Source organism: Rhinolophus sinicus, chromosome 16 (genome assembly GCF_057876585.1).
Source record: "Rhinolophus sinicus isolate RSI-liver-muscle chromosome 16, RSI-T2T, whole genome shotgun sequence".
Classification (NCBI taxonomy): domain Eukaryota; kingdom Metazoa; phylum Chordata; class Mammalia; order Chiroptera; family Rhinolophidae; genus Rhinolophus; species Rhinolophus sinicus.
The window spans coordinates 11,205,037-11,217,774 of record NC_142516.1 but is presented as its reverse complement, the minus strand read 5'-3'; the positions used below and the strand labels follow the sequence as shown (position 1 = coordinate 11,217,774).

The 12,738-nt window shown below is 40.7% G+C and overlaps 1 protein-coding gene across 1 annotated transcript; it reads left to right on the top strand.

Annotated features, from left to right (window-relative positions):
* The first annotated feature begins 5,866 nt into the window (after nucleotides 1-5,866).
* LOC141571369 (olfactory receptor 1J4-like) lies at nucleotides 5,867-7,008 on the top strand. The gene has a single exon (XM_074331591.2). It carries the CDS (start codon nucleotides 5,903-5,905, stop codon nucleotides 6,833-6,835), a length of 933 nt encoding a protein of 310 aa, XP_074187692.2. The 5' UTR covers nucleotides 5,867-5,902; the 3' UTR covers nucleotides 6,836-7,008.
* Nucleotides 7,009-12,738: the final 5,730 nt, after the last annotated feature.

Here is a 12,738-nt window from a genome sequence, read left to right as displayed (position 1 = left end):
TACGGAGTCTCTTGAAGAGAAACTGAGGAGCTGGGCAGCAGCCCGGAGCAGGTGTCTGAACTCACCCACGATGAGTACAGATCAGAGGAGCTGGAAATCTGCCCTTGGTGATGGATCTGCCTGTGGGCCTGTGGTGGTGTATGAGACTGTGCTCGTGAGTGTGTGTGTGTGTGTGTGTGTGTGTGTGTGTACTGTATGCTTGTGTACATATCATTTGATGGCTGCACGTGTGTGTGTACTACATATCTGACTCATAGCCTTACTATTTCCTGAGTTACATCCAATCTGGACCCTGTTTCAGTGCGTGGGGACCAAGTTACCAGCCTCCTAGCGTGTGATTAGGGACTCCTGACTCACACCCATGATCATAAATTTCTGCATCACAGCTGAGTGATGAGAGCTGAGCATCGGGATGAGAGTGTTGTCTCCCTGCTGGAGGAGAAGAGGCCCGACCTCACCGAGGAACCGAGCTCAGAAGGGCTCAAACCTCATCTCAGCAGTGTGTGCTAGTGCACGTGGGAGCTGTGTCTGTGAGTGACACACATGTGTGTGAGAGCAGGAATGTGTATTGTTTGCTATTGCCTGTGTGTATGTTACCATGGGTGCGTTACATGTGCATGAGGTGTGGGTGATGGCTTAGTGACTGCCTGTGACAGAACAGGCTTCACTGCCCCACGCTGACTGTCTTCCCCAGGAAGGGGACGGGTCAGAAGGCACCTTTTAGTAATAGGAGGGAGTGTGCTGTTGGTGCAGTGAGTGTGGCTGGGTGTGCATGTGTGTTTTGGGGCATCTGATTTGCATCCATGACCTCAAGTATTTCCTTAAGGGCCCTTCTTGTGGGGCACCATTGGCTGAGATAACTAAACTCTAAGCAACTCCCTGTTTCCTGAAACAGATCTGCTATCACTTTCATGTACCTGAGTGTGACTGAGTCATTCAGAATTTTGCAACCCTTTACTTTCATATGTTATGTTATGTTATGTTATGTTATGTTATATTATATAAGTCCCGGTCTTATATTAAAATAAGACCACGTCTTATATTAAATTTTGCTGCAAAAGACGAATTACAGCTGATGGTCCAGCTAGGTCTTATTTTGGGGAAACACGATATACTTTTTCTATTTGAGACATTTTCATAATTATTCTCACTTCTATCTCTCCTTTTTGATTAAATATGTATTTTGTTATTATATTCCCCATCTATTAACTTATTAATCATACATTAATATTATTTTACACTTTTCTGTAGAGATTACTTCCTGCTTTCCCTTTACATTTTTAAAAATGTAGTATAATATGCATAACATGAAATTGACCAATTTAACCATATTAGGTGTTAATTCAGTGGCATTTAGTACATTCATCACCACCATCTCATTCTAAGTTCCCTGAAGGAAACTCTGTGGAACATCAACACAATTGAGTACTTTGTAACTGTGAAAACAACAGCAAAGACATCTACAAATCAATATGGAGGGATTTCCAGGACATATTGTTAAATGGGAAAAAACACAATCTACAGCATGCTACCTTTTGTGTAAAAATGAAGGGGAAATAAAAAATATACATGTATTTGTCCATTTTATGTAAAAGAAACACAAGAAGAATAAATCAGAAACTAGTGAGACTGCTCTCCTCCAGGAGATGGGTGGGAATAAGTAGAAAAGATGGGGAGATGAGTATATTTATTTGCATAGTTTTGATTATGTTACCTGTTACCACCTAAATTAAGGAGAAGAGGTGGTGAATAAAGTAAAATAGAATAAAGGAAAACAAGTGAACCTAAGTCCATTGAAAATTAATACCATCATTAGACTTAAGGGGAAAATAAAATAACTAAACTAAGTTATTCTTGAACTCAGATTTTGTCTACATGCTCTCACAATAAAAGAAAAACACCTGGAAACAAAGTTTTTTTTTTGGAAACAAAGTTTTGAGCTGCAGTTAGTGGGTCATTAATAGTGGTATTAATGTAGAAATAGGAATAGTGGTGTTAATGAGAGGGGATAAGGGAAAGATCCTTCTTACAGGAGAATGCAACTAATAAATGTGTTAATAGAAGAAATGTTAGAATTAGAAAACCAGAATTTGGCCTCCACATTTGCGATAACTTTGTCACAGAAAAATCACCAGTGGATGTTAAATACAGTGGGTGAAATTATTTAAAGAAAAAGGTAACTTGTATAGTCTCAAAATACCTAACCAAATGATACCTATTAATTTCAAGGTTAAAATAGTAACTTTACTGTAGAGAACCTGGCAGACACCACTGTAGTCAATTGATAAAGGATAAAAAACATTAGTAAGTGCAAAAATTGATGTCATGACTTCTGATGATATGCACTGTGGTATATCTGCGAAAAATCTAAGCCTGAGTTATACATCCGTACATACGTACAAACAAACATAGAGAAGGTAAACACAGTAAATTGTTAACCATTATGGAATCTGGGTGAAGCCTGTCCAGGAATTCTTCATGTCATGTTTACAACTCAACTCTATCTTTAGAATCATTTCAAAATAAAAAGTTGAAAAGTCTTTTGTCCCAGCTGGAACAATGCCAAAGAACACAGGCGTCCAGGTCACGGCTGGCATCAGGGACACCATCCCCTCGGACCCCAGACCTCTGGCTCTAGGACACGCAGCTCCCCAAAAGGCAGGAAGAAATTAGCCAGAAGCCTGGGGACTTTGTTTCAGTCCTCTCATTACTAATTAACTGTTATCTTTAGACTCACTTCCCTGGAGCTGGTTAAGGAACACGAAAGTTTGTTAGAAGCACTAGGGCCACAGATAGTTGTTTTATTTGTCTGGATACTGAGTCTCCTGAAGAGAAGCTGAGGAGCTGGGCAGCAGCCTGGAGCAGGTGTCTGAACTCACCCACGATGAGTACAGATCAGAGGAGCTGGAAATCTGCACTTGGTGATGGATCTGCCTGTGGGCTTGTGGGTGGTGTATGAGACTGTGCTCGTGAGTGTGTGCGTGTGTTTGTGTGTGTGTGTGTGTGTGTGTACTGTATGCTTGTGTACATGTCTTTGATGGCTGCATGTATGTGTGTGTACTACATATGTGACTCACAGCCTGACTTTTTCCTGAGTTACATCCAATCTGGACCCTGTTTCAGGCGTGGAGACCAAGTTACCAGCCTCCTAGCGTGTGATTAGGGACTCCTGACTCACACCATGATCATAAATTTCTGCATCACAGCTGAGCGATGAGAGCTGAGCATCGGGATGAGAGTGTTGTCTCGCTGCTGGAGGAGAAGAGGCCCGACCTCACCAAGGAACCGAGCTCAGAAGGGCTCAAACCTCCTCTCAGCAGTGTGTGCTAGTGCACGTGGGAGCTGTGTCTGAGAGTGACACACGCGTGTGAGAGCAGGAATCTGTATTGTTTGCTGTTGCCTGTGTGTATGTTACCGTGGGTACATTACCACGTGCATGAGGTGTGGGTGGTGGTTTAGTGACTGCCTGTGACTGAACAGGCTTCACTGCCCCATGCTGACTGTCTTCCCCGGGAAGGGAATGGGTCAGAAGGCACCTCTCAGTAATGGGAGGGTTGTGCTGTTGGTGCAGTGAGTGTGACTGGGTGTGCATGTGTGTTTTGGGGCATCTGATTTGCATCCATGACCTCAAGTATTTCCTTAAGGGCCCTCCTTCTGGGGCACCATTGGCTGAGATAACTAAACTCTAAGCAACTCCCTGTTTCCTGAAACAGATCTGCTATCACTTTCATGTACCTGAGTGTGACTGTGTCATTCAGAATTTTGCAACCCTTTACTTTATTAAATAACCCCACAAGAAGAAAGATAGAAAACGACAATAACAACAAAACTTCATGCATCATGCTGTGTGAAGTTAGTGGACCGAATCGCCATCAAATAACGGTGAGAACTTGAGAAAGTTACTTAACTCTTTGGTCTCAGTTTCCACATGTATTAAAACGGGAAGAGTTGCATTTGCCTTGTGAATCTTACAGAGGGTCTTGGTAAATATTTCTTGTATAAATAGAAGTCAATGTATTTGAGAATTTTTTCAGTTTTAAAGTTTATAAATATGAAGGAATGAAATTATCTAGGCAGGGGTCTAGAAAATTTTGGACACATTTGGGTTCTCACAACTCTGAAATAATGTATCGTGCTTGGCTCCCCTAACCAAAGAAGGGAGGTTTCCTGTGTATTGGTTAAGAACATGGGCTCTGATCACACAGACATACTAGAGTGAACCCCATGGAGTAGCTAATACGTGGTAACTTTTAATCTATAGAAAATGACAATACATATATATCAATTTATATGTATGTCATATATTATAGATACAGATATACGTGTGTGTGTTGGTGCCATTCTTCCGCTACTGTTGTGTGCCTATGGCATTTTCATCATTTCTGTTTCAATACCTTAAACCTAAATAGGTGAAAGAACACAAATTCTTAGTGCAGCTGTGAAGAGTTGTTGCGTCCAGCACGACGAGGGTTGTGGGGAGCGAGGAGGGTGGTGCCCGGTTAAGAAAAGACAGTAGCCATGAATAGAGTTTAAGTGCAGGGCCAAGGGACTGGCAGCCTCAAAGACTGGGCTATGGGCTGTGGTGCCCAATCGGGCCTACGCATCAGCTTTTATTAGTTAGGTGGGGAAGCAAAGAAGATAAAGCATGTCAATCTCAAGATCTGTGAATCCCACACATCATAATAGGAAACTGATTCAAGCCAATCACGCTTACCTGCAGGCAGCTGCACAGCAAGTCTCAGAATGTCTGTACTTCCCCAAGGGAAAAAACCTATATGCATATGAATAGATGGAGAGCACCTCATTGAATCTCTTCCCCTGCAGGTTTTGGGAAGGAATGCAGCCACAGAGACAGAGGCTTACCTTAGCCTGGGGAAGGTGGGGGGGCTGTGCCCACCTCTACAAACCCCGTGGGTTCCCCTGTTGGTCCCCACTCGACTGTGCCTGTCTTAGGTTGCTTTCTACATGGAAAGTCGTACCGTCTTTGACTGTCCAGTCATCTTTGGAGCCAAACAGGGAGACATAAGGTGCGAACACAAAGGTGTAGCAAAATCCCTGAAAGGATCCATCTCACAGACTCTCCTTTCTTTAGGGGCAGGTACGAGGAGACAGACTGGTAGGCTGCTGCGTGGTGACAAAGAGGTTTTAAAATCTGGGAATGTAAGGCTGATGTGTGCATTTAGTTAGAAAACGTAGGTAAAGTTCTAGCCCAGACCCAACTGTCCACCAAAAGCTCAGCATTATTAGGAAAGACAGTTTGAGGACTATTCTGATTTGGGTGCTATTCTGGCTTCAGGAGGCTTTGAATGGCCCCCATTTCTAGAGTGTCCGTGAGTTTACAGCTGTAGGTCAGTGGGACCTGGCAGCTTCACAGGAGTGTGACAACGCCCTAACACAGCCTCAGCACTGGGGTGTCACGTGTTTCTTTATGGCAGAAACAACTGGTACCAGTTTGCCGAGGCTCATCCACTATTTCTGCCGCAGTGAACTATTACGGTTTGGCTCTGGCCTGGGCAGAAATGATCTCTCTATGCTCATCATTTTCTACACGCACAGAGGGCGGGGACCTTGCCTTTCTTGTTCACGGCTGCACCTCCGTCTTTGTAGAGGCCCCGACACAGACTCGATGTTCCATAAATAATGGCTGAAGTAAACTCTGAACGCCCTCTTGCTTCTGCACCATGACGTCTTGTTGGTAGATTAGGGTGCCATGTCTTCCTGGAGCCAGACTGGGATGGAGCAAAGGTGCCTGTGTCCACAGGAATGAGGAATTAACAGGAGTGGACCTACACGTTCATGGTTTTCCCAGAGCAGAACAATATGAGATGTGACGGTCCTGGTCATCTTTTCTAGGTTCCTGAGATTCCCAAACCTTCTCCATCCCTGGCAGAACAAGGACAACATGAGGCCTGAGAACCAGAGCAGCGTGTCCCACTTCCTCCTGCGGGGGCTCCCCATCAGGCCCGAGCATCAGGGCGTGTTCTTCGTCCTGTTCCTGGGCATGTACTTGACCACGGTGCTGGGGAACCTGCTCCTCATCCTGCTCATCAGGCTGGACGCTCGCCTGCACACACCCATGTACTTCTTCCTCAGCCACTTGGCCAGCTCTGATATCTGCTTCTCATCTGTCACCGTTCCTAGGTTGCTCATGGGCATGCTGACTCAGGACCAATCCATCCCCTATGTAGGGTGCATTTTTCAGTTGTATTTTTTCATATTTTATGCTGCTTTTGACAATCTCCTTCTAGCGGTGATGGCGTATGACAGGTACGTGGCCGTCTGTCATCCTCTACACTACCCCACCATCATGAGGGAGGAGCTGTGTGTGACGCTGGTGGCTGGCTCCTGGCTTGTCTCCTTTGTCCATGCCCTCTTGCACACCCTTCTCTTGGTCCGACTGTCCTTCTGCACTGACAGTACCATCAACCACTTTTTCTGTGACCTCACTGTGCTCCTGAAGCTGAGCTGCTCGGACATCTCACTCAATGAGCTGGTCCTCTTCACTGAGGGAGGAATATTTTTCACCCTGCCTTTGGGTGGTGTCTTAGGCTCATATATCTGTATAGGGACTATCATCCTGAGGGTCCCCACCATGAAGAGACTCTTGAAAGCCTTTTCTACCTGTGGCTCCCATCTCTTTGTGGTATCTTTATACTACGGGACAGTTGCAAGCGTTTACTTTTTCTCCTCATCATGGGACTCCAAGGACATAATTGTTTCAGTCATGTACACGGTAGTTACACCCATGCTGAATCCCTTCATCTATAGCCTGAGGAACAAAGACATAAAACAGGCCCTACATGTGTTTGTCAATAGGGCTAACTTCTTCAAGTGACAATCACTAAATCTTCAGATTGCAGTCATGAGCACAGTGAGCTATTTCTCCTAAGATTATTGCGTGGCCGACAATTCCATATAACTTCAATTGAACATGCATTCTGCTGTCATATGTAGTGCTGTGAATATGTCAACTAGGTCTAGTTTGCTACATGGATTGGTAATAATTCTTTACCCCTAAGTAATGTTTTTGCTTGTTTATCTCCTATAAGATATGTGCAAAATCCTATGCGAAACTTGTCACAATTAAAATTTGGATTTGTCTTTTTCTCCTGGTAATATGTCAGTTTTTGCTTATGTACTGTTTATAGTATGTTATTGAGGACACACCCATTTGGCATCACAATATTGCAGTGGTGCGCTGAGGCTGGCTTTCACTGGCTTTAAGCTGATTGTGTGCTTCTCTTCCCAACTCACATTCAATGATATCATGTGGGTAGACTGAAATCATCCATGAGAAGAATAATTACAATGGACTTGGGCAATAATTAAAATGCCCAAGGGACATGAACAAGTGCTACAAAGCAAGGCTTGTAAAAAAAAGCAAAAAACAAAAACAGAGAAGTTTAAAAAATACATTTAGCAGCACACCACTGCATTTATAATTAGGAGATATTTTCTTATTATCACTAGCAATGGGTCCTAAATGAACCTTTCATCTATTTCTTCTGATAGTAGTATAGATACTTGATATCTATATCTACATCTATAGGTATTAGTATAGTTAGATAATAAAGATGCAAGTTTCTTGTGACCAGTATGTGCAAAATATTCCTTTTCCATTATTTTACTTTAAACCTTTCTGTGTCCTTATATCTGTGAGGTGTCTACTGTTAATAGTGAAAAGGCGGATTTTGATGTTTTTATGTAATCAACAATTATTATATTTCTGGATAATTTAATCTAATAACATTGAATGCAATCATGATATATTTTAATTTGTTTTCAATATTACTACTGTGTTTCCCCGAAAAGAAGACCTAGCTGGACCATCAGCACTAATGCATCTTTTGGAGCAATAATTAATATAAGGCCTGGTATTATATTATATTATATTATATTATATTATATTATATTACATTATATTATATTTTATTATATAAGACCCAGTCTTATATTATATTAAAATAAGACCGGGTCTTATATTAATATTTGCTCCAAAAGATGCATTAGAGGTGATGGTCCAGCTAGGTCTTATTTTTGGTGAAATACGGTATATGTTTTCTATTTGAGATATTTTCATAATTATTCTCACTTCTATTTCTCTTTTTTGATTAAATATATATTTTGTTATTATAGTCCCCATCTATTAACTTATTAACGATACATTATTATTATTATTTTATGACTTTTCAGTGCTTTATGTAGAGATTACTTCTTGCTTTCTCTTCAAATTTTTAAAAATTTAGTATAATATGTATAACATGAAATTGACCATTTTAACCATTTGAGGTATCAATTCAGTGGCATTTAGTACATTCATCACCACCATCTCATTCCAGGTCCTTTAAAGGAAACTCTGTGGAACATCAACACAATTGAGTACTTTGCAACAGTGAAAAAAACAGCAAAGATATTTATGAGTCAATATGGAGGGATATGCAGGAGATGTTGTTAAATTCCAAAAAAGCAATCTATAGCTCACTACTTTTTGTGTAAAAATGAAATAGAAAGAAAACATATGTATATCTGCCCATTTGATGAAAAAGAAACACAAGGAGAATAAATCAGAAACTAGTGAGACTGCTCTCCTAGAGGAGGTAGGTGGGAACAGGTAGAAAAGATGGGCAGATGAGTACATTTATTTGTATAGTTTTGACTGTGTTACCTACTACCAACTGAAAAATAAGTAGAAGAGGTGGTGAATAAAGTAAAATAGAATAAAAGAAAACAAGTGAACCTAACTACATTGAAAATCAATACCATAATTAGACTTAAGGGGAAAATAAAATAACTCACCTAATTTATTCTTGAACCCAGATTTAGTCTACATACCCTCACAATAAAAAACAACAACAACTGGAAACAAAGTTTTGAGCAGAAGTTTGTGTGTCATTAATAGTGGTATAAGTTCAAGATTCTGAAATAACATGTGTTCAAAGATTCAGCAAATAAGTAAACATATTGAGGAAAAGGACTGACTCCTCACCCCTGGGGAAAGGTGCTATATATATGGTAAAGGAAAGGCTGGAAAGAACTCTGTAGAGTGAAATTAGAATTGGAGATATCAATTTGAATTTATGGAGTTTAATATGTATAAATACATTCAAATCTATATGTTATGTATCAACATACTGTTCCCATCCCCCATTGTTTCTGTCCCACTCCTGACCCACCTCCTATGGGTAGTCATTCCTTTAGTTTCCTAGTTTCTAGTTTTTACTTCTTGTGTTTCTGTTATATATATTTCCTAGTTGGGTTCTCTGACATCATTTAGAAGCGTTTAAAGCAATGAATACACCTAACATTTCAAAATGAACAACAATGGTAATGGATTATAACTCAGAGAATAAATCGGAATCAATGAATCCATAATGATATAAATCAATTAAAAACAAATGAGTGGGGATTAAGGGAAAGATCTTTCTTACAGGAGAATGTAACTAATAAATGTATTAATAGAAGAAATGTTAGAATTAGAAAATCAGCATTTGTGTTCCAAATTGGGGATAACTTTGTCACAGAAGAATCACCAGTGGATGTTAAATATAGTGGGTGATTTTTTAAATAAGATAAAGGGTATATTTGTATAGTGTCAAAATACCTACCCAAATGATACCTATTCATTTTAAGGTTAAAATAGTAACTTTACAATAGAGAACCTGACAGACACCACCGTAGTCAATTGATCAAGGATAAAAACACTAATAAGTGCAAAAATTGGTGTCATGCCTTCTGATGATATGCACTGTGGTACATTGGCCATAAATCTAAGCCTGAGTTATACATCCGTACATACGTACAAACATAGAGAAGGTAAACATAGTATAATGTTAACCATTATGGAATCTGGGTGAAGCCTGTCCAGGAATTCTTCATGTCATGTTTACAACTCAACTATATCTTTAGAATCGTTTCAAAATAAAAAGTTGAAAAATCCTTCGTCCCAGCTGGATCAATGTCCAAGAAGAAAGGCGTCCAGGTCACGGCTGGCATCAGGGACACCATCCCCTGGGACCCCAGAACCTCTGGCTCTAGGACATGCAGCTCCCCAAAGAACAGGAAGAAATTAGCCAGAAGCCTGGAGACTTAGTTTCAGTCCTCTCATTAGTAATTAAGTGTCATCTTTAGACTCACTTCCCTGGAACCGGTTAAAGAACTCGAAAATCTGTTAGAAGCACTAGGGCCACAGATAGTTGTTTTATTTGTCCGGATACTGAGTCTCCTGAAGAGAAGCTGAGGAGCTGGGCAGCAGCCCGAAGCAGGTGTCTGAACTCACTGATGATGAGTCCAGGTCAGAGGAGCTGGAAATCTGCACTTGGTGATGGATCTGCCTGTGGGCTTGTGGGTGGTGTATGAGACTCTGTGCTCGTGAGTGTGTGTGTGTGTGTGTGTGTGTGTGTGTGTGTGTGTGTGTGTGTGTAGTCATGGGATGTAAAGTGCAGCATAGGAAATATAGTCAATCGTATAGTAACAGCTATATACAATGTCAGAGAGGTAGTACATTGACGGGTGGGGGGTTATCACCTTGTAAGGGGTGTAAATGTCTAACAATTGCGTTGTTTTATACACCTGAAACTAATAAAAAAAATCAACCCATTTGATTACTTCTTTCTGCCAGGGGCTCAGGAATGATTTTTAGACTTCCCATACAGCTCTTCCAATGAGTGTATCCTCAACATGCATGACTTGGTAGTAAAAGAAGAGACATATTCTCAATATAGATGTGCTTGACTGAAAATCAAAGTATCAGTTGGGTAATACTCAGAATTTCATCTGTACTCTAAAATAACAGATGCAGATAAATGATGGGTAAATTTCAATTGGAAGCATATCACTAAAGATTTGTTCAGGAGGGTAGAATAACAGTCTTCCTTATACAAACTGTCACAAGAGCTGAGGACCAGAGATTAGGGAAGTTCCTCTTGAAGATTAAAAATATCTAAAACTTAAAATTTCAGCCTAAAGCATAAAATAGATGGTTTCAAAAGGTTAATGAGTAGTAGCTGCAAATTTCAAGAATCACTGAAAAGCTCCTCCAAATGTCTCTGTATAGTGTAAGCCCTGACAGTCGGCTTTTCTTTTCGTAATGCGAGTCCTGATTTAAGCTTTGATTGCTGAAGCATCCACTTCAAAGATGGCTACCTCCAATAAACACATTGCCAGCCACACTTAAAGAGCCAGGCCACCTCTCTCACTGAGGCTTGTTTGTTTTAGAGATCTTGGTTGATTTCTATAACTGACCATTTGGATCACTTGTTTATTCTCTTCTCACATGATCCTGCTCTTACGTTTTAAATCGCCAATAAAGAGTGAGCCCACGAAACCCTCGGCCCCCACCCTCGACCCCAATAAAAGCAGAACTCCAGGCCTGTGCACTCACTCTTGCTCTCTCTACCCTCAACTTTACCGTGTGGCCCCACATGTGCCCAGTGCTTTCTAGGATCTCAGTAATATACTTTTTTTTTAAGTTTCTTGATGGTTATGGCTGAGGCCATCTTACAATCATAAAAACCACAAGGGCTGGTCCAGCTACAATATTGTTTGGGTAGGCTGAGATGGGCACAAAACACTCAGTCTGCAGCGGAAATTCAGATAGCTCTTGGGAGCTCAATGGGAAACTTCTGTGAATCTCATATCTGCCTGTGTATCTGATTGTGATTACCTCCAGAGAGTAATGGTTTCTTCTCTTCAGGCTTCTAAATCTTTCATGAGTTCCTCTCATTGGAAAACAAACATGAACAATACAGAAAAGAAAAATCTAGAAAATATAGTCTCCATCCTCACCATTATAATGCAGGTGAAGACTTGGAAATGGGTAATAATGATTGTAAGTTAACAACAAACAATCTAGTGTAGGGCATACGGACAAGAAGGGGAAATTGGGTAGGAGGCTGAGAGAGTGCCCATATACAAGTCCCAGAAATAGCATGAGGGATGCATGGGACAGAGACACCCCAGATGAGCCCACTTTAGATCAACTGACCTGCAGCTGGACACAGAAGCATGAATAAGACCAGCCAAGACCAGAAAAACCACCATCCCAAGCTAGATGAGCCAAGCCCCAAGTTCGATAAGTGATGCCTAAACAAACCTTCAGAGTCATAAGTAACATAAATGCTTATTGCTGAATGCTACTGAGATTTTCGTGGTTATTTGTTACCCAGCATTTTTGTGGCAAGAGCTAACTGATACAATAGGGGTATGAAAAAGCCCTTACGTCACAAAGTAAGCCTAATATCAATCGAGTGGGGAAGTGAGGAGGAAGGAATAAATATTTTTAAAAAAACAATAACTCAATATTGAACTCAAGAACTACTCAAGAGATGTAATTTTTTCTGCTGTTTTTTCCCAAAATTTATTTAGTTGAGGATTTGTCTTCCTCCTCTGCTAAATAAAAACTCTTTAAGGAGCCCATAAATTTTCTTCTAATCCTTAGGTATTAGAAAGGATAAAGATTTCTTTCCAATACAATCTTGATTCTGTACTTAAACAGCCCTTCCCGTCATTGGATCTGGCTGCAAGCAAGAATCTGAGGTCCAGAAAGGAGTCATAATGGTCTATTGTCTCTTTTTCTCTCATTTTCCAGTCTATTCGTATTTACTGAACTCATATTTGTGGTGATGGAGCATGGGAGGAAGAATGAGAAAAGAGTGACAATAATATGGTTCTCTGGTTGCTACCATATTAAAGAGATTTTTGGCTCCTCTTGACTTGGATGATGGTTACAACTAACTCATT

What these genes read in the sequence shown, in the direction of transcription:
- LOC141571369 (XM_074331591.2), top strand. Translation starts at nt 5,903, where the DNA reads ATGAGGCCTGAGAACCAGAGCAGCGTGTCCCACTTCCTCCTGCGGGGG.